Source organism: Botryllus schlosseri, chromosome 10 (genome assembly GCF_051294905.1).
Source record: "Botryllus schlosseri isolate E-star chromosome 10, Bs_hap1, whole genome shotgun sequence".
In the NCBI taxonomy this organism is placed as follows: Eukaryota; Metazoa; Chordata; class Ascidiacea; order Stolidobranchia; family Styelidae; genus Botryllus; species Botryllus schlosseri.
In genome coordinates, this window is record NC_137245.1 from 10971477 (window position 1) to 10992751 (window position 21275).

The following is a 21275-nucleotide window of genomic DNA, read 5'->3' on the forward strand; positions in this document are numbered from 1 at the left end:
TTAAAGGCCATGTTTAAACAGCGAAGCCCTGATTTAAATATTGGACTAGCTCTCAATTAAGACCAAAATGGTGAGTTAGTGCAGAAGCATCTAGGACACATCCAGTATTCTGATATCTGCTTCAAAGTATTGTGTATTCAACTCAAACTGTGCAGCAAAATTCCCTTACGTTCTTAAAAATCTTTTTAAAATTATTGTCAACACATTCTATGTGAGCAATTATCTGTTTGAATTATACCGATTACCCTCCATACAAAGTAATTGACAGATAGAATAAAAGTGAAATTAGGTATTCTACAGAGTTTGTTTTATGAGTGTAAGATGAGAATTTAGATTGAAACATGTTATATGCATGTTAGTTCCTAGTTTCTTCTGAAAGTTACTTTCCTTTTCGTGGTGCTGGCAAAGAACAAACTTCATTGTCTTTTTCTTGCTCTTTGGCATCTCTCACCAACCTTTCATTTGCTCAAAAATTTTGAGATTTTCTGGAGCCATTGTTAGGACTCGAACGATTTGAGCTCTTGATGAATTTGGATTATTGATTTTTCTTTTTATATTATATTTTCGAAAGTTGCTTCGTTACAATTTTTCACTTTATTTGTCTGCCATCTCCACTAATTCTGGCATCTCATCACCTTGAAAACCTTGACAAGCTTTGCTTTAACATTGAGATTAAATTTTTCTTTTGACATCTCCAATTTTCAATTGATAAAATATGATCTATTTCTAATTTTTGTTTTTGGTAGTGGAAAACCTTTTTGTGAGAACCAGCTTCGAAAACGGAACCTATACTAGAAATACAAGACTTAATCAATAGGCTTGCAGCCTGTTATGAATGTATAATAGTAAAAATTTTCAAAAACGTGACAACTTTTTAAAGACTGTTTTACAACAAATTTTTGGATTGTTTCGATTAATTCCCCACTAGTATTATTGTTGATTTCAAAAGTCCTTTACAAGAGCTTTCCAACGACACCTCAAACTTGGTGTTACCACCTGGTCAGCAAGAGATATTTGCAATTGAAAATGCCGTCACGCGTGAGTGATTTCTGAAAGTGCGAACAAAATCATGGGGTCACAGGTCAAGCTATGCAACCTCAGGTGTCGAGCAAGGGGTATAAGTATGAATTAGGGTGTAAATGACCAAGTTTGAAAGTATCACCCTCAACACCCGTAATTTGACCAAAATATGGCAAATTTAAATGACATGTCTAAATTTTTAGCATTTTTCCGCTTGAGCGATTACAAAAACAGCAATTTTTGGAGGGTCATATCTTCTATTCTATTTGACCGATTTTGATAATATCTACTTTTCTCAAATCAGAAAATAAAGTTCTGTAAGCATACCAATTTTCATAAAATTCCGAGGTAGTGGTTACAGTGGCCAGGAGAACTGACACGGATTGACTCACTGGCTACTTGATAAAATTGCTAGGTTGGTTAAAAAAACGCTGCACACCAACTTTGGCTTCATTCCAATTAGTAGAAGTGAGACTCCTGCAGTAGAAAGTTTTAAATTTATCATTAAAAAACAAAAAAGTAAATTTAAAAATTTTTCGGCCGACCCCATAAAATTGTTAGGCTGTCAGTAGAGATGATGCATACTGTACCAAATTTGGCTCAATTCCAACCACTAGAAGCGAAGTTATTGCAGTTAGTATCTTACTCTTTCATTATTTGTTATAAATCATTGAATTAGAAATTTTTCTACTGCAATAACTTTGCTTCTGGTGGTTGGAATTGAGCCAAATTCGGTGCACATCATACTGACAGGCGACAGCCTAACAATTTTATGGAGTGGGCAAAAAATTTTTGAAAATTTCATTTTTTTGGTTTTATAATGATAAATTCAAAACTTTCTATTGCACGAATCTCGCTTCTTCTGGTTGGAATGGAGCCAAAGTTGGTGTGCAGCGTTTTTATTTTAACCAACCTAGCAATTTAATCAAGAAGCCAGTGAAATCTGAAGGAAAAGTGTTTTTTTGAACAGACTTACTGTACAAACAGATTTAATCGTTAAGTGTGTTTGTTTTCTGACTCAATTGTGATTTTACAGAACTTAGTTTGTCCATCTAGTTTTTGGAAATTTCTGTCGATTCTACCAACAACACTTTATTGTGTTCTTATCCTATTTATGTGTTGTTTTTTCCTCAGGAATTGCCGCATTCTTCAGCTTGATATCCTTGTCGTGGGCCATTGCCGCTTACACAAAAGCACTGAGAACAGCGGCCTACAGTCAGGACAGCAGGAAGAGAAGGGTTTCGTTCTCCGGACTGGCTTTGCAAACGCTGTGGAGAGTGGGGATGGTCGCTGGGAGGATCGTGGCTCTGGTTCTGTGTGCCATCGTGTATCCGTTGTGGGTAATCAGTGGGGTTTGTAAGTTGATAGATTTTTTGTGTTTTTGCCCAACCAGATTATTCGATCTCGCAAATTTGAGTGTCAATGTTTCAAGCTTAAAAGTATCGTATTAATAAATGTGGCCATAATATATATATGCTTACTTATTCCTTAGGCTCATTGTCCAACTTGACAACTGGAGCTGGATCATAAGCTTTTTTGATTCTTGCGGTACATAGCCTAGGCGTCGTGATTTTGGTCGATGCCAAATCTGAATTGAATTCACAGTCTATGATAGCTTGTTATAACTCACTAAGCTTCAACAATAATCTGTAATGACTTAATTTTACATCAGTGGCATCATCATTCATCAGGATGTCACAATTTCTCCCGCCATTAACAAATTGCGTTCTAGGATTTATTGCATTCGAAATCCTACACAGATCGATATAAGCTATCTTGCAGAATTAAAGAATATATATGTCACTGGAATTGTTCGTTATGAAGCAGTAGTTGCGGTAAACTGCTGTAGCCTACATTGTGCATCGTTAATAATCCAGAGGTGGTCAATAGCCTAGCAAACTAATTCGACTTTTTTGGAGTAGTTTTTGGGCAGGCCTACCACGAGCCATGTAGACCTCAACGGGAACTCATAATAGGATTCCAAGTAACACAATCACACTTCATACCACTTATTTAGATAGAAGGAGAAGGAACATTTATTTTGTGCCTAATTCAATTTCTACTTACTAAAACTATTCCTCTCTAAAAGCATGGGAAGCATTTTATGACTTGAGGTCAAAACTACCTATAACATGTCACTATCTGGATTTTTCTCTGCCACAAAGCTTTATTCCCTATTGGCCTGTGCCCCATGTATAGTTGCAATTCAGTCAATCTCAGGCTCATTCATGCCTGGTATTTCACACGCCATAGAAACCATATACGTTTGCTTAGAATTCCCTTATCATTAAGTCAAAATATTTGTCGTCTGCATTTCGTTTGTATATCTTAGATTTTGCACTGTTGTTGAACTTATCATTTGATATTTTACACCTTGTAGCCTACTTTATGTTTATAGGCCTACCATTGTAAATGGCCAATTGTCTGCTCATTGTCAATCATAAATGGCCGAATAAAACAAATAGGTAGACATGGTGTTATGTACAACGTACCGCAATATCCTATCTGAAGAAAGACTTCTTGGGCATTCTTATTTTAAGAAACGCATGATGAAAAAATTGTGATGTAGACAACATTGTCAGAATGAAGCAACACTGTGTGTCACCAGCTAAGTGTTGTCAACCAACAACTGCTGCTGTTGGACGTTCTTTCTCCATTCTTGGCAAGCTTCTTAGTAAGGACATGCACTTTCTACCCAATAATGTAGAAAAGTATCTCTTGTAGTTCTACAACAAATTTTAATTATTTCTTCCATAATACGTATTGTAACCACTGGAATTCTTCATAGGGCCAGATTTCGTTAAAATATTAGTTCTTTCATGTACAAATTTGCCTGTTTCGAAGCAATAAACGTTTTTTCAGACCAAACTACGTCGTTAGGTCAGCCAGTTCCAACCAAAAGTGGTACAATTCAACATTATATGAGAAAAAACATAATTTGCATACGTTGGGTCAAAATTTGGTCAAAATTCAGTTTATTTAGGTCAAAAAAAGTCGAAATTTTCCTTTTTTTAGGTAAAAAAATCACCCTACCTATTACCTTCGTATAGTAAGCATGTAATATGTGCTATGGATAACTGTTTTCGATTTACGAAATTTTTCGCAATCCTTTCAGGCGCACATTGGCTTGTGATGACAGTGTGGCTGGTGGTCCAGGACACCGATTTCTGTGGGACTTGGTGGGAGGAAAAGCTATTCAACGCTGTAGTCGGCGTGATTCACATCTTTTGCTTCTTCAACATGAAGGAAGGAAGATCGCGCTGGAGAATGGTCGCGTTTTATGCGGTGAGCAGGCGTTATTGTATCTGGACTGTGAAGGCTGGCAAATCAGGTGTACGGAAGGTCCTATTGCACGTTGTTTAACGATGGACCAGGATTATAACCAAGTCACAAGTCAATGTCACTTATAGTTTTGACTCGGGTCATACATAAATTGAGTCGAGTCATTTTATGCGAGTCAAGTACCAATAAATGTGACTCTTGTCGGACTCGAGTCATCACAACCCTGGCTAGGACGTATACATGGCTAGCCTATATGCCTAACTAGATAACCCATTCGATATCCCAAAAATATGAAATCTGCTCATCACCGGTGGCTACATCTTATATATGGGTACCACAGTGAATTCGGCATAATAAAAATAACAACTAATAATATTATGAAAGAGATGCATCAATATTGTATTAATAAATTATAAAATGACAGTGAAATGTGATATGCGGCACGTGGTGTTTTGGCTCATGGTACTTGGTATGTATAGGTTTGTGTTATTGCATTCAGGGTAGTAGTGAGGGTTAGGTTAGGTTAGGATAAAGATAACGATCACGGGTCGCCAAGTGAGAAATTCAGTAGTATCCTTATGTAGACTAACCTTGATGACATTTTGTCTGAAGCAAATGCTACTAGTGATCTGATGATCATTTTGGTGTGATTTTCCGTGGCAGGTTACTCTGATCGAAAACACCATCATGATACTGCTATGGTTCCCGCACAGAAGTATCGGAATGTGGTACAACATACCCGCCATGAGCGTGGTATGGGGCGGCTTTCTTGTTGGTAAGTTAGTTCATCTGTTCTATATCAGCGATTTCATGAGGCGGCGTAAGTATGTCATTTAATGTGATCCATTAGGAGGCCTGTAAACTCGATTAATAGGAAAATTGGATCCAACCACGTGTAGTAAGGTCCAGTATATATTGGCAGTTCAATTGACATGTGCTCGACTATATAAGTCTATGCTTCCCTGCATGAGTTGTATGGCTGAACAGTTGCAATCAATTAGTTGCTTGACATATGCAACAAGTGTCCACTGTTGATAGCTTTGTAACTATAAAAGGATTCTAGTAATCATGCAGAAACAGAATCACTTTGATAAATGGTTTGCAGGTCCAGGTTAGGGACCAGCAGTGCCTGAGATCGGTGATAAATCTTGAGCTTGTGTATATGATGGTAATGTAATTTACATCGATGAGCACTTGAGTATGAGCATGCTGCTGTTGGAATTTGCTTTGATTTAGCAACAAACCTTCCAGGTGATCGTCAGCCCAAGGGGTCCTGTTTCTACCTTTGAGGATATTTTTTCAAATCATATCTAAATCAAGTGATTAATTTTGATTTTATTACAACAATGCTAAGACAATAGCGAGTTTCATTGTAATTTTGATTATTGATCAAAAAGTAATCGTGGCACTGTTTGGTGGTGGAAATATTCCTGCGGGCAACGATGTAAAGTCTGAAAATATTTCTATGTATTCGCTCCCTTGTTTGTAGTAAATGGATGGCTCGCCCATTTTTGCCAATCTTAATAGCCCGAAAATTAATGTGTTGGGTGTTAGTGTTGCCTTTTCGTCTTGTGTACCCTGTAATCAATCTTGTGCTTGCATATGATATTAACCCTTTGCAACCGGCCGGCCTACTGACCTAAATTCTACTGCATCCACATAAAAAACGATAAAATATCATCCATATGGCTTAATTCGACGGCCAATATATTGCCGTAAACCTGAAGTAGCCGCCTAGCGGTCTGAGATACTCTCACGGCTCAGACGCCAGAGGGAATAGCGTTATGCGAGAAAATGTTCTCGATTTCTTGAAAATAAAATACAATTTTGTTCTTCTATATCTCCTGACGTCATACCTAGGCCCTCTCTTAGTATATGACCACCTGATTGCCTTCCGCATGAATCTCTACGTTCCAACGAGACATTACATGCTACTATAGCGCTTCATAGCCCAGCGCTACGATCTTGGAAAGGTAGAGATGATAAGCATTATCACGCGGCCGCCGCCGATGAGTAATCGATTACGTAATCTCGTATTCTCGCTGAAGGCAACGCGCGTCCAGTTCTACATAACATAGTAACTGCCTTGGCAATTTTGCCGTTAGTATACATCTCCATGCTATTGAAGTGTTATCAACCCCAGTTACTTGTTATATGTAACTTGCAACTGCAAGGGATCCGTAAGTATACACATATTGCCTTATTCGACACTGCCGAGTGCCCATATACGCTCGGGAAGTCATTTCACCTGACACATTGCTTTATTTTGCATCAATTTGAACCGTATTCTACACGGCTAATGTTCCATGTATGATCAACAGTAGTCATAGAAGCCAACAGTAACTTCGTGTGCCATCTAAAACAGATTTATAACTGCCTCTATATGATGTTGTTATCACAGGCTCGGGTACACAAATAGCCTAATTCGCACGCTTATTTGTGCGGTGTTAGGGCTGGTGTTGGCTTTCTTATACAAAACTAAGCTCCATGATAGGGATATTGATGGATATGCCAGGATAATGGCTAACCATATGTATAATTTGCTATTGCCTGAAGCAATTGTACATCTGTTTGAAACCGCAACGAGTCAGGTCATCTTACGCAGCCATGATTTTCACGTAATAAGGTATGCTTCTTTCACGTCAATTTGAAACATCTCCTATGTGCTAATCTTCGATGTAAGGACTTTCATAGAATAGTATGACCAACAACAAGTCATAGAAGATAACTATAATCGGTTATATGACGTCTAGAACGGAAGATACAATGGTTTATATTTCAGGCGGTCACTCACGCGAACATCATTACAAATTCAATTTTGCGGGAAACATTTTTGCGTGTTCAATCTGCATTTCAAGCAGGATATACATTGCAACATTAGGTTATATACATGGTCTGATGTAGGCTATGCGTATTTATAAGAGCTATACATACAAACCGATTGCAATCGTTTATGACCGATACAGGTCTAGCTATATTGGATTAAATATCGACTCCTCTGCGTTAAACAGTCGCGGTCTAGTATACTAGACCGCCGGTCGCAAAGGGTTAATGTAATTTACATGAATGGGCACTTGTGTATGAATTTTGTTAGATATTGGGAGTATATTTGGTGACCTATAGCATTCAATTGCGGTATGTATGACAAGATTTTCCCATTTTAAAGTAAGATCACCACAAAATAGATTTTCTACGCAATGAATGATATTTGAACAGCTTCTTTGAGGTACAGAACTGCAATATACAATTGAATAGTATATTCATATTAAAATGAGCCCGAATATTTTCGGCTGACACTCGTCAGGGGTAATCGTCAGCAACTAGTAGAGAATTCGAAAGAACAGCGTATATCAACAATCGTAACACAAAATATGACGTCACCAGCACGAAATGTCGAATACGAGAGCGTTCAATGTACTATTTTTAGATGATACACGAACTCTTTTTGTTTACACAGCCTTGACTGGTGTATTTTGATAAAAGTCGACTCCAAGGCGCACAAATGAAAGTGTGAGCGACCCTTTCCGAGTATGCGAAATCTGTCGTCTCGATAATTTTTCGCACAGGCGGGATTATCCAACAAGTGTTTGCCAATTGCAGAATTTATGGCCTTTGATTGGTCCGCATCAATCTTGAGCGGGTGAGTTAAGGGTGAGCTTTTCATCGAGCGGTCAATAAGTGTTACGACACAGTGAAGACCAACGTGATTTTCACGACAACGCAACTGTTCCCCGCAACACGTAAAGACATGCTACCCGCACTTCAGCAAAGCAATGTAGTTTACGAATTCAAGTGCCACTGTGATTGTGGCTACGTGGGAAGAACGTCAAAGCGCTTGCAGGAACGCATAAATCAGCATGTCCCTAGATTCATTAGAACACGCTCGTTGAAAAGCTCACCCTTAACTCACCCGCTCAAGATTGATGCGGACCAATCAAAGGCCATAAATTCTGCAATTGGCAAACACTTGTTGGATAATCCCGCCTGTGCGAAAAATTATCGAGACGACAGATTTCGCATACTCGGAAAGGGTCGCTCACACTTTCATTTGTGTGCCTTGGAGTCGACTTTTATCAAAATACACCAGCCAAGGCTGTGTCAACAAAAAGAGTTCGTGTATCATCTAAAAATAGTACATTGATCGCTATCGTATTCGACATTTCGTGCTGGTGACGTCATATTTTGTGTTACGATTGTTGATATACGCTGTTCTTTCGAATTCTCTACTAGTTGCTGACGATTACCCCTGACGAGTGTCAGCCGAAAATATTCGGGTTCATTTTAATATGAATATACTATTCAATTGAATGATATTTCTAAAAACGACTTTGGGCGATAGGTTTATTCAGCTTTTCAAATTCGGTAACTCCATTATGGCAGTCTGTTCTATGTAACGCTGCTGTTGTAATTTGCTTCGATATAGCAACAAACCTTCCAGGTAATTGTCACCCTAATGGGCCCCGTTGATATGAGAATTATTTTAAAATTATTTATAAATCAAGTGATTGAATCGAATTCTACAACAACAGTACTAAGGAAATGAGGAAAATCAATAAAATATTGATTAAAGATAAGGATGTATGCCTATTCGTGCCGCTGCTTGGTGGTGGAAATGTCCCTGCTGGCAGTGATTTAAAGTCTGAAAATATTTCTTCGTATTCGCTCCCCTGTTTGTAGTAAACGGGTGGCTCGCCCATTTGGCCGGTCTTCATCACTGTGGAAAAACGTATTGGGTGTTAGTGTTTAAACTGAAGCACACATTTGTCAATGTGTGTTTGAAATTGACTGGCATGCGGGCCAGTTTTGCGTGACTGTAACATTTTATTAGCCTTGTCACATACCGTAATTTTCCGAATATAGTGCGCCCCCATGTATAATACGCACCCTTAAAATGGCGTATATATTATAGGTAAAAGCCTGTACCCATGTATAGTACGCACCCTGCATTCGCAGTACATGAATAGTTGCGTTTTAGTACACGGTGTTGTTCTGTTTTCCGATGTCACTGTCGAACAATCATGACATAACGATCGCTAATCAAAATACAATTGACGGCATTGTCTCTAAACGAGAGTAGATAGTGGCCAAAGCCTGTGAGGTCGACGACGCGATAGTTCAGGCTAGCGACACACGACAACTTGCGCACGAGGCCTATTACAATTACAGATGCGATTGCTCAGGCCAACGGTTATGTCGGGCGCACCAGTCCTGTTGGAGATGCGACTGATTACGCAAGCGATTTTATCTTGCGCACATGTGTATGCGATTGTTAAGGTTGTCGTTGACGCGATAAACCAGCAAGGATTGCCGCGCACGCTTGTAGTAATCAGCGCCCTAATTTCGTTTGCGTACAAACGGCAAACTAAAAGCAAGAGATTGCATGCTGTGCAGGCGACTCTCGTTAATTAGAAACTCGCTTTTCGTTAATTAGCAACATGCTTCTCTATTGGGCAGCGTGTTACACTCTATTATACGAATTACGGGGCCCAATGGCTAGAGGTGATGCGCGACTTAAACAAACATGAAGAAAGGTGTAACTTCAAGTTCTTGATCGAGGGATTTTTTTTTCAAGGCTTACTGTACCCATGTATAATACGCACCCCCCTATTTTAGAGCAAAAAATCGGTAAAATTTTGCGCATTATACATGGAAAATTACGGTAGATTGGGCATTACATGAGTGTGCAGTACAGTGGTCGGGATCCTTTTTCGGCTGAAGAGCCGTATTGGCCCAATATTTTCAATTGTAACTCCCAACGAGCCATACATGTCAATCAACTGTCACGTCACAATTTTACGTCCCTGATGTATCGGTAGCACTAGTATATGAGGTTTGTAGTGTGTTTTCTGCCGACATGAGTAGGTGGAGCCAAAAATGGTCACTACATGAATATTTTGGATTAGTTAATTCCAATCTTTGCTCCGTGACCCCTGAAAAACTCAAAACTTGCCTCCCCTACACTCTAGCATTTCCCAGATACAAAGCGGAATCGTTGAAAATTGTCCAAAGTTACCCCGGTTTACGGGCACATTTTTACGGCGATGCTAGAAAGCTAGTATCCAATCAAGAAAATAGATAGGTATGGCGTTGTTTTTAATTTGAATTTGAAATTGTGAATATCACTTCCACAGCATTTTATTTCTCGGTGTGGATTAGGAAGACATTGTGTATTTGAATACTGCATTGTCCTACTAGTGTTGCCATGTCTGCTATTTTCTTTCGTCAATCAAGGTATCGTGCAATCCAAGATTTCTAGGCGCGCGATGGTTGGTAGCTCGAATTCGCGAGCGGTGTTAGTCGCCGGTGCAACAGATAAATTCTCAAAGAGCCATACCTTCTACCCAAAAGAGCCATAGGTTCCCGTCCATTGGTTTAGTAGAATCTATACTTGTACTTGTACTATACTTGTACTTGCACATAGCGATGCGAACGAGGCAGCTCTATATTTAACAAACGTTTACGACGCAGCTCGCAAGGAACGAGTCGAAGCCATTGCCCTTTCCGTGGAAAAGGAGTTGGAAGCAGGCCGACCAAGAGCAGCCTGGAAAGCTATCGGTGAATTAGTTGGCTTCAAGAGGACCCGCGTGAAGGCCTGTACGGAAGACCTCGCAGCACACTTCGAGACCCTGTTATCTACACCTGCACCGGACATCGATGTGCTCGTTGCACCGCCTTCACTAGCAGCAAATCCTCTAGCGATCAATACAACCCTGATCACGCTAGGTGAGCTCAAGACAGCCATGAGTGGAGTACCACAATTCAAGGCCACCGGCACGGACGGCATCCCAACGGCTGCTTACACCTCGGGCGTTGCACCTGTGCTCCTCGACGTCATGAATGGCGTCCTCGAAGGCGGCCCGGTGCCCCCCGAGTGGCTCGAGAGCGAAATCGTCCCTATCTACAAGAAAGGCGCTGCGAGTGACCCAGCGAACTACAGAGGCATCTCCCTGATGCAGACCGCTGCCAAGCTGTTCGACCGAGTACTGCTCCTTCGCATACGTGAGCAACTCTCTACCAAGCTCCTGAATGCTCAGAATGGATTTCGACCATCCCGCGGTACAACAGAGCACATCCTGGCACTGCGCACAATCATTGACACCTGCCGCTCACACAAAAAGAATGTTGTGGCCGTTTTCGTTGATTTCGCGAAAGCCTTCGACTCGGTCTCGCGCCCAGCCATGGCGGAGATCCTCAGATTCTATGGAATTCCTGAGGTGATAACGTACGCCATTATGGCCCTCTACACTGACACACGAGCGCGAGTCCGAACAGATGACGGCCCAAGCGGAGATTTCAACACTTCGGCTGGTGTGCTTCAAGGTGACACCCTGGCACCATTCTTGTTTGTGGTCATCCTTGACTTCGTGCTGCGAACGGCCTTCCCGGATACTACGAACTTCTTCGAATGGCGGCCACGGCAAGGAACGCGCACGCGTACGACTCGCGAGGCAATCCACGTAGGTGTTCTTGCATACGCAGACGACCTAGCCCTGCTTGCCCCGAACACCGCATCGGCACAGTGTCTCATAAACCAGCTAGAGGCCGCCGCCGCTCTTGTTGGCCTCCAGATCAACGCTAAGAAGACTGAGGTTCTGGCCATACCAGCTCTACCGGCGAACGCGACACCAATTCAACTGGGAGATATCGATCTCAAGTATGTAACGAGTTTTGTATACCTCGGTATTGACGTCGCTGACTCTGGAAAAGCGCTCAAGGCGAGGCGAGCAAAGGCCTGGGGCGCGGCAAGACGGCTACATAGCCTCTTCCACTCAAGTGCCTCAACCCAGCTCAAGACCCGCATCTTCCGTGCCACTGTCGAGCAGGTTCTTCTCTACGGAATAGAAGCGCTCACGCTGACAGAAAAGCTGGCTAAGACACTCAACGCCAACTACGATGCACTCCTCCGCTACGCACTCGGCATCCACCACCCGGAGCACATATCCACCAATGCTCTGCGCAAACTCACAAAAACAGTCCCATGCCGTTTGCTGGCTGCTGAACGACGCTTACGCTTAATCGGTCATCTAGTGCGGCATCAAGACGATCAACCAGCCGCCGCCATCATCAACCACATTCCGACGGAGCCATGGCGCAGAGGTGGCTGGAATAGAACCACATGGCGCTCAACAATAGAGACCGAGCTAGCGCAACGCGGGCTATCGCTCGAAGACGCCCACGACCGCCCACGATGGAGGCGCTTAATAAGGGCTGAAAACTCATTATCTTGATGTTCGTTTGTTTCCTGTTTTCTTTTGCCCTTTTATTTATTTAATTGAAAGACGATATATATATATACTTGTAAAGCTCAAACAGTACTCTCGTAGTGTGCGTGTCCAATATAAGCAAGGGTGCCAACATTTACCATGCTTATCTGGCACTTGAGTATATAAATGACTGGTGTAAAAAGGTCCAGCTCAATAATGAATAATAATTATATGTGCACGGATGTAAGTGAATAAGTCCCCCATCAATTGGTCTAATTTTACCTATACTGATATTGAACTAAGCCGCTAATTAACTTTTAGTAAGTCTTCTATTCTGTGGTTTCGTTCTTATAAGGATGCCGGGTAGTCGGTGTATTCTCCATCTTCTAATACATAAGATCCACACATTAACGGTGAGGGATAATGTGTATCGATATCGACAGAGGCTTTGAATTGTTCAGACTACATGGCAATCTTGAATTCTGGTTTTATAGCGTGGATTTGATTTGAAGGTGCTGAAGCACTTGTGCTTACCATGTAAACCTTTTGCGGTAGTATCCACAATATCTTCTGGGTCCCAAACGTTCGTCCAGATCTCCCCCTTCGGAAAATACACGCTCCTCGTGTTATAACCTTTCGAAAAAATGTTCTTTCATTCACTTGTCTGGTTTGTTGATCAAGATTCCTCTTCCAAAATGTATTGTGTTGAATTTGTAATCGTCTGTTTTAAATTATCCTTCAAGCGGTAGATGTGGCAAAAAACATGAAGTGTGTGTGACGCTATAAGATTCTATTCATTTTAATGCAGGGGTGGAAATCGTATACTCTTCAAGGGTTAATAATCGCAAAATGAATCTTTGCCAATTACACATTATCTGGATTGTCTGCGCTGACTAATTCCGATAGTTATGGCTACTATGTCGGATTCTAAAAAACTAAGCAGAAGTAGTTCAAGCAGGGGAACATCACCGAATACTCGAGGGGCTTAAAAAGAAGCAGGGGTACTCACCTTCAACGTATATGGGTGCCACCAACAAGTCATTTCCCAGCATGAACTGGTCTTGCAAAGTGGTGTCGTCGCAACACAGCTCGTCATTCGGGAAGACGAGGAAAAGCGGCCTTTGCACGGGTAGTGAAGTCTCGTAATATTCAGCGACCAGACTTTGCATATAAGGCAGCATGCGAGAATGAATCTGGGTCAGTCTTCCGAACCACGACATCGTGTAATCATCTTTGTATATCTGAAATATTATGTAATTCAAAAAAGGAAGTAATTGTTTCGAACCGATAACTGTTCAAAGTTGCGACTGATTCAATCCGGCATGCTACTGTGATTTCATTCCCCATCATCACATCGGCAGTAGTTTCTCCAAGTCTGGTAGTGGTCAGACTCGAATCAACTTTTTCACACGACTTGGCTCGACTCGGGTCACTTCGCAAAAATAACTTGACTTGACTTGACGCGGTATGATGTCTTAACTTGATTCAGAATAAACAAAGTACATTGCATTGCATCATGACTTGATTTGACTTGACTCGAGTCACCTCCAAAAATCGAGTGACTTGACTTTACTCAAGCTACCTTCAAAAAATTGAGTGCCTTGACTTGACTCGAGTCAATATGTGCAATGGCTCGATATGACTTGAGATTTGAAGGTAGTGACTTGTTCCCAACGTTGATTTTCACTGCTTTCTCGAGTGGTTACGATTTTTGATCACTTCCTCATCTTATTCGATAGGTTTTAAAGCTAAATGCTTACTACCGGTATCTGCTTTTCTAGATCTTTTCAAATAGAAAGTATTATGGTGTATGGAGGCATTCCTGTCACTATCCTGAGTGGAGTTGCCATTACAACTGGGTGATGCTGAACCTGTATCGCGTTAACTTAGGCTATTCTCTCCGAGAGTTGCACCTATCTTCATCGCCATCAGTCATTTGAGTAGCAATTCAGAATACCAACAATGTCTATTTGATCATCTCTGAATAAATGCCACATGTTATCAGATACTTCTCATTGGGATTTTAAAGAAATGTTGCTTGTTATCCGTTCGTCATTCTGCACAAGATCATTACCCCATATAACCAATCCATGGATATGTTTCACCTGGATGTTTTCTTTTGGTCTGTTTCCTTCGTGGGTTCTCATTGATGGAGTGAAAGCAGCCAGCTCGGCTGATCTAAAGAGCAACTCTTGTGTCCTTGTGACCCCGAAAAGGGAAGTAAAGCCGCCGATATCAAAATGGGACATTCCGATACCTGTGTAACAGCAATAAATGAGTAGCAGGTATAGTTTCAGTATGTCAACCATGATGGTTTTGCTGAAAGGTTCTGGTATTCCAACAAAATTTATTGTATCAGAGTGAAATTCTCTACCTGATAATCCCACGGATAATGCCGCAGGCACCGTGGATATGAGACCGTCGTCGATAGACCAGTCCACATTTTGGTCTCCTGCCCAATTTACGATTGCATATTTGCTTGACTCGGTGTGTCCAGCTCTCATCCATACCTGTACGTATATGAATGAACTTAGTCATAATGCAACATTGCAAGTCATATACCCTTTCTACCAGGCCTTGCCATTTGTCTTCAAAATAATCAGTTTTTGGTCAAACTACTATTTTGCATTTAAATTTGTTGGTTCTTTGAAATAAAATGGTCGGTGAGGTTGTAGTTTCTATTGAAGTTTTTGGTTGAGGGTCTGCAATCAATTATCCAATATATAAAAACTTGTCGACTTGCATATTTACCTCATGATTTGTACCCACGAGACACAACATTCAATATTGCTTTTCCAATGTTACATAACACCCGTATCTTTAGATAACTGTGCCTTGTGCCTTATTTCCAAGTAATTACTGTGCCAGGCAGTCACTCACAAATATCTCATCTTGCATGCCGCTCTCTTGGATCGCGTCATAGTTCACTTTTGCCCATAACGATGGCCATAAGTTGTGCAGTTCATCTGCTCCCCTGTAGAATGATGTAGACTTGTAATTAATTGTGGAATTATTGGATGTAGGAGTCAATTTATCAATAACTTTCCAAATCTTGCCCTAAACATGCTGTCTGCGGTGTTACATCAGTTTTGTAGCCCACCATATCTGTATCAGATGTCAGGAAGCATTAAATTACATCCGATGTGACGAATTCCACTATTGAAATTTCTTTCTGTGCTACCCTATTTTCACTCATTGATGTTCCGCCTCTGATTTCATGGGACTTATTGCTATGTGCATACCTGCCATCGTAGAATACTTGATCATCGATAGGCATGTATTCTCCAAAGTCCGCCATCCAGCCTGTAATGCGCAATTTGTGATTTAAAAAAAAAATAGATAAGGATTAGATATAAGACATTGGGGGAATTAGGTTTCATGGCATTTCTAAACTTTGTCAGAATATGTAGTGGTCATTGCAACACAATAGGAATACCAACCATTCTTCTCTAGTTATGCAGCGAATTCAAACTTTTCGCAAACTTGCTAACCTTGTCAGGTTCATCGAATTTAGAAACCCGTGATAGCCTGTTCAAATTTTTCTGCTCACCTCTGAATCCGACGTCAATCATATTCGTTTTTATGACGTTCTTGTACCAATCGTAAGCCGCAGGATTTGTCAGGTCCACAGTACCGCAGTCAAATTCTCCAAAATCGCTGAAATGCACTGTGCCGTCCTTTCTTTTCACAAGATAACCTTGAATGCAACGGCGTTTTTTGATGTCTAAGCCTATTGCGTGGACGTGGGTTGGGTGCAGAGGTGCTGAACGTTAGTTGCTAAATTTGAAGTAATGTTTTAATATCTCTAAGACACGTCAATAGTACTTGTAATGAAGTAGTGAGCACATTTCTTATGGACTAAGTCAGGGCAAAAAGTCATGGATTTCTAATAATTGCTTAGGACAACACTAGATCATGCTAAATGCAATAACTAATGTGGCCAAAACTGGTGATATTTTAAAATTATATTTTTCTACTATAGCTACGTCGTCAGTTCTTTTCGTCACAATTGTTAAATAATGTAAAACCTACATAATTGAAGAAAGAGTAGTAGGCCTACTGAGGCTAAGAGCATTTGAAGTAAAATCAGAAGTATCCCCAAACCTACCGCACTTAAGTTTCTAGTGCTGAGTATGAAGTACTGGTAGTGTTATTGGACTTTGCAATTGTTAAGGACAGTGTCATGTAATTCGGTTTTACCTGCATCGCTGGCTTCGGCGTACAGTGTTCCCTGCGTGTTCAAATACGGATTGATATATGCCGTAAAAAAAACTCCCTCTTCTGCCTTTTCCGCCATGATTGCGCTAATGTTGGGGTATCGCTCTTCATTCAACTTCCAATCCCAAAACAGACGTGTGCCAAAAGACGTTGTAATCTGCCCCACCCAGTCTTGTATCCATATTCCCGACACTTTGACATTGTTGCGCACTGCCTGTGAGGATCGATGTTACTACGAGTTTTTGGTAGGTGTTCTTATTAGTAAGTTTCATGTTTTGGTATATTGTTTGATACTGACCATGTCGTAGTACTCCATCACTATATCAGTACCACCTTGTAGCCCAAGTATGGCGCCGTCAATTGACCATTCAGGAACTTGCTGTCTTCTTGTCTCGCCAACCAGATATCCTAGTAAATATGACACTTTGTAGAAGTTCTGTGCTATCAGAATGATAGGGTATTGCGGTTGTAAAGGCGAAAATTGATTAAGCCTGTTCGAGTCTGTTTAACAACTCTCAGGGTAACTCTCAGGAGATATTCAATTTGGGCTGGACACTTTATTTTAACTGATACTTGTGGAACTGCATCCGTGGTAGTTCTTTCGGATTAAGTATTTTGACTCTTCATCTGTAGTCACTTCTGACTGGAAAGACTTGTGATACCCATTCAGTTCGGACATAAACTGGTACCGCGGTAAAAAATTCTGGATTAGTCACCTTATTTAAATAGATTATTGGTCAGATTCACAGATCAGACAACACGTGGGATGGTTCAATGCTTGCTACATCCTGTATTTGACCCGCAGATATTCACATTGGATTTTGTGGATAAAGGACTTGGTCGCTGTTAAAGCCGTGTTTGCTTAGATGTCACCGTGAGGCCTGTTTTTGGTACAGATTAGAATCGAAAGTTCCACCCCCAATGCAATTGCTTCAATCTATCCGCAAGTGCTGCTCGGATTCCTTTGTCCAGCCCTGGCAAAATTTGGATACCAACCTATGGTCTGTTGTATGATATCATCCCAGCTGCTCGCGATGTGAAAATCGAACTGAAACTCTTCGTTATCCCAGACTTGTATCTCGTGAAAATCGTTTTGGGTGAAATCGAATACGCTGTCAAACGAATAGTCACGTGTCAGCTTCTTCAATGATTGGCTAGATTTGTGGTCATTGCAGCTAAAGCTGCTTACCTGTACTTCGATGATGTCATTACCACCGAGTAGAGGCTGTCTGCATAATATAAAGGTTGAGGCCAGTATGTGGTGTGGTAATCTCCACCAGCACCTCCATCGAGAGAGTCTGCCTAGGTACAAATTGAGATGTTGGCAGGTCTATCGAAAAGCTCCAGGAAATATATGTTGTTTAACGAAGATAGCATAGATCGGTATTTTTTTTTAATAACAACAGTAATATTTAATTCCATTTGTGTGTCATGTTACTAGCTGGTACACTAAATAATGATGAAAGGAGCTCCCAGCGTTTTAGAAGAAGTGCACCAGTATTTGCTCCACTGGAAATATTGTGTTCCAAATCGAACAAAAGATATTCGACGGGTCTATATCATTTGAGCTCTCTGCAATCGCACTTGATGAGAGTTGAAGTATTCCTGAAATTATTTCTGTAACACTTTCTAATAACTGATGCTGATCATGACATGATTGTATAAGGTGTGTAGATATATTATGTTGCGTCGTGTGCCCCGGGTGGTGTACGACTGTTCTTTGCAATGGACCAGATAAAAATTATGTCGTGAAATCACGGGTCGGACGTAGGCTGTAGGCCTATAGTAGTTACAAAGACAACTATCTAATTATTAACGGTAATGGGAGGACTTAACAATAAAATTCGGTGTCATAGTAGGCCTACACCTAATAGGCATGAATACCTGATGGAAAATCGCATATAGCGCAATTACATGTACATCCTTTATCAGCAAAAACTTTTTAAATCTCACGTAGTGCAAAATAGTTGACTTCAATTGTTATCAAGCTCAGCAGGAACACTCACAAGGAAAGTCAAGTTTGTCCCTTTATTCCTTCCAACACCCTGTTCTCTCGTCCATATTGGGAAAGCCTTTCCTCTCATATTGAAATTGGAAAATTGGGTTCCACCACCGAAAACCTTCTCGTTCGAGGTCGATTCAAACCGGATCCAGAATCTGTTTAAATGAGATCAAAGCGTTGCTGTTAGGAAGGCATTAAAAAGCTTGTGGACAAATTGTCTCTGTTTTGGGAATTGACTTATTTGTTACTCGGTAATCATTTACCCTTGATCGCATATTCTTTCGAAGTTATTCCAAACATTCTATCATGTCAGGTACGAAATTCACACTATCACACAACGAAGATAATGACGAGGTGGTAGGCATAAAATGTATGCAATTTAAGTCTAAAAAATATATCATGACTTTTGTGTGTGGGTACTTTCTTCTAATGTACAATGGGATCTGCCTAACGAACTGCGATAACTTATTCAATTAAGTTGACGTTAAAGTCATGCTTCACTGACCTGTCGAACCCACTAGTCTTGTTTCCTGTGACGATACTGACGCCATCGGTATCTGTCATCGAAGGACTGATAGATACTTGCCGTATTCCGTCGATGCCTGGACGTCAGTGAATTAGTCACAATTCACAGCGGATAGTGTAGCCATGTTGAAGGCAGTTTTTGTGATATAATGATGCCAGTGGAATTTGAGTCATTTGCGAAGGTTCTGATTCTGGTTTATTGGAGCAGATTGCCGATCAGAGTTTGTCAAAATAGTCAACATTGGTACTAGATTCTTACATAAGTACATGTAACAACTATACTTCTAATGGAAGTAAAAATGATTGTCTAACAAGTACCAAAGTGGAAAGTTTTGAAAGTAGGTTAGTCGTGGAGCAGATAGTTGACGGTGACTATTCACGACGCAAAGTTACTAATGGCACCATAAATTGCAGCTATTTTCGAAAAAGTTCAGTTACCGCGTACAGGTTCTATTTCGACCAATTGTTTTGACGAATCCTATAGATGATGGAAACATATTCCAAAACTAATTTGTGCTATACAATTATTCAAAATTGTACTACGGACACTTTTACCTTGAAAACTAAAACATAAGTAAGTAGGCAACACTTACTTGAGTACTCCGAAAATCTTGGAGTACTATGGTACTGATCACCCAAGTTGACAATCAACATAGATTTGCATTTGCCTTACTAATAGTAGGCTTAGGCTACATCAACTATAACGTAAGCTACATATTTATATTGTATGTAGGCGTATTAGAAAAGCATACTTGACGTTCCTTGAACCCCTAGATTCCTGAAAGTAACCTGTTGACAAATTGAATTGACGACATTCACTTCAAAATAGGGCAGTGCCACTTTCTCGACCGGAAAATCCGTAATCTGAAATCAATCAGACAGAATATAATGTTGAACGTGATGCAGTAGGGCGACTTTCTCCACTTACGTTAAAGTTGCCTCTGTACTCGATGAAGGTTGATCGGCCTCTTCCTATGAATAGGCTTGGGTCATCCACTGTGTGATGGAGTATCACAATCTCCTTGGTGACTGGGGTACCTGTATCATATTTGATTTGATATGCAATTTGCTTTCCGTATTTGCTGGATGTTGATCAGTATGGATTTTGATTTTGCACCAGCATTCTGAGGAGTTTGGATCACATTTTCCAACGTAATTGCTCCATCGTAGAAATGCATAAGAGATTAGAACTGATTGTTTTGCCAGTGCTTACCTTGTGCTAGTATTAGCTGGAAAGAGGAAGTATCATACTCCGCTCTGAACCTTGTCTGTCCGTTTGTTGCGAATGTGCATTCATCCCCTCTGACTGGGATATTGAACAACAAACAGCCCAGAATGCATTGCCACAATATATTCATCGTTGCTGAAATAGTATTGGAAAAAACTGAAATTACATTTTCAAAGATATTTCTACAAGCCGACTATGTAAAAGAATATTTTTAATGCCCTACTTAAATTAGTGTGTCCTAAGTAAAAATCAGTGAGGCGTTTGCATGGTTTCTGAGTACATTGGAAATAAGAAATTAATAATATTTCTGTAAGTTCACATTTGCAGGTCATGGCAAGAATCTGTCTGCTGGCGATTTGAAATCTCATATCGAAATTGTTTTTTTTATTTCGAACTAGAGAGATTAAATTATGAAAATAGGAAGCTGCTAAGATACAAGATCAAAGTATGATCCTTACATCAAGCTCTTCTGTGACCTCGACTCAATAATCCCTGCACTCTGATGGATGACTAAATATACAGGTTTGACCTGTTCAACGTAGTTAATCAATGACATGAAAGTTATGATGCACGACACCTGTCTGTGTTGCCTTTGCACTTATGGGATGGGTTGTACATGATTGCATTGCTGAGAGCTTGTCAACAGTACTATTTGCATTGCCATTGTAGTAATGGCTATTGCGTTGTAATCAATGCATCATCAGTAGACCATTCTTTATTGAGTGTAGTGATCCTGGTGCTTGTTTTATTTATAGGCGCTCCCTATATTTTATTATGATTTTGAGAAATTTGATGG

The 21275-nt window shown here is 40.6% G+C and overlaps 2 protein-coding genes across 2 annotated transcripts in view; one reads left to right on the forward strand and one right to left on the reverse strand.

Moving 5' to 3' along the window:
* The window catches only part of LOC145448981 (uncharacterized), a 39024-nt gene that overhangs the window by 12441 nt on the left and 5308 nt on the right, over positions 1-21275 (forward strand). Inside the window, exons 5-7 of the mRNA XM_080327441.1 lie at positions 2155-2376; positions 4136-4305; positions 4966-5077. Coding sequence (XP_080183567.1) covers positions 2155-2376; positions 4136-4305; positions 4966-5077 — 504 coding nt within the window. The remainder of the gene's footprint in view (positions 1-2154; positions 2377-4135; positions 4306-4965; positions 5078-21275) is intronic.
* On the reverse strand, positions 8630-21045 carry LOC145448982 (sulfoquinovosidase-like). The gene is made up of 18 exons (XM_080327442.1): positions 20938-21045; positions 20465-20614; positions 20180-20289; positions 20004-20115; positions 19232-19328; positions 18731-18881; positions 17914-18026; positions 17721-17836; positions 17023-17132; positions 16707-16938; positions 16057-16203; positions 15749-15809; positions 15387-15480; positions 14881-15016; positions 14612-14763; positions 13516-13747; positions 13041-13139; positions 8630-9016 (listed from the first exon to the last, which is right to left on the reverse strand). The coding sequence occupies exons 2-18, from the start codon at positions 20607-20609 to the stop codon at positions 8820-8822; spliced, it is 2304 nt and encodes a 767-aa protein (XP_080183568.1). The 5' UTR covers positions 20610-20614; positions 20938-21045; the 3' UTR covers positions 8630-8819.

Coding starts and splice junctions, on each gene's coding strand:
- LOC145448982 (XM_080327442.1), bottom strand. CDS start 20,609: ATGAATATATTGTGGCAATGCATTCTGGGCTGTTTGTTGTTCAATATC. Junction 20,116..20,179: donor AGTACAGAGGCAACTTTAAC/GTAAGTGGAGAA, acceptor GATTGATTTCAG/ATTACGGATTTTCCGGTCGA. Junction 18,027..18,730: donor GGACAAACTTGACTTTCCTT/GTGAGTGTTCCT, acceptor ATTTGTACCTAG/GCAGACTCTCTCGATGGAGG.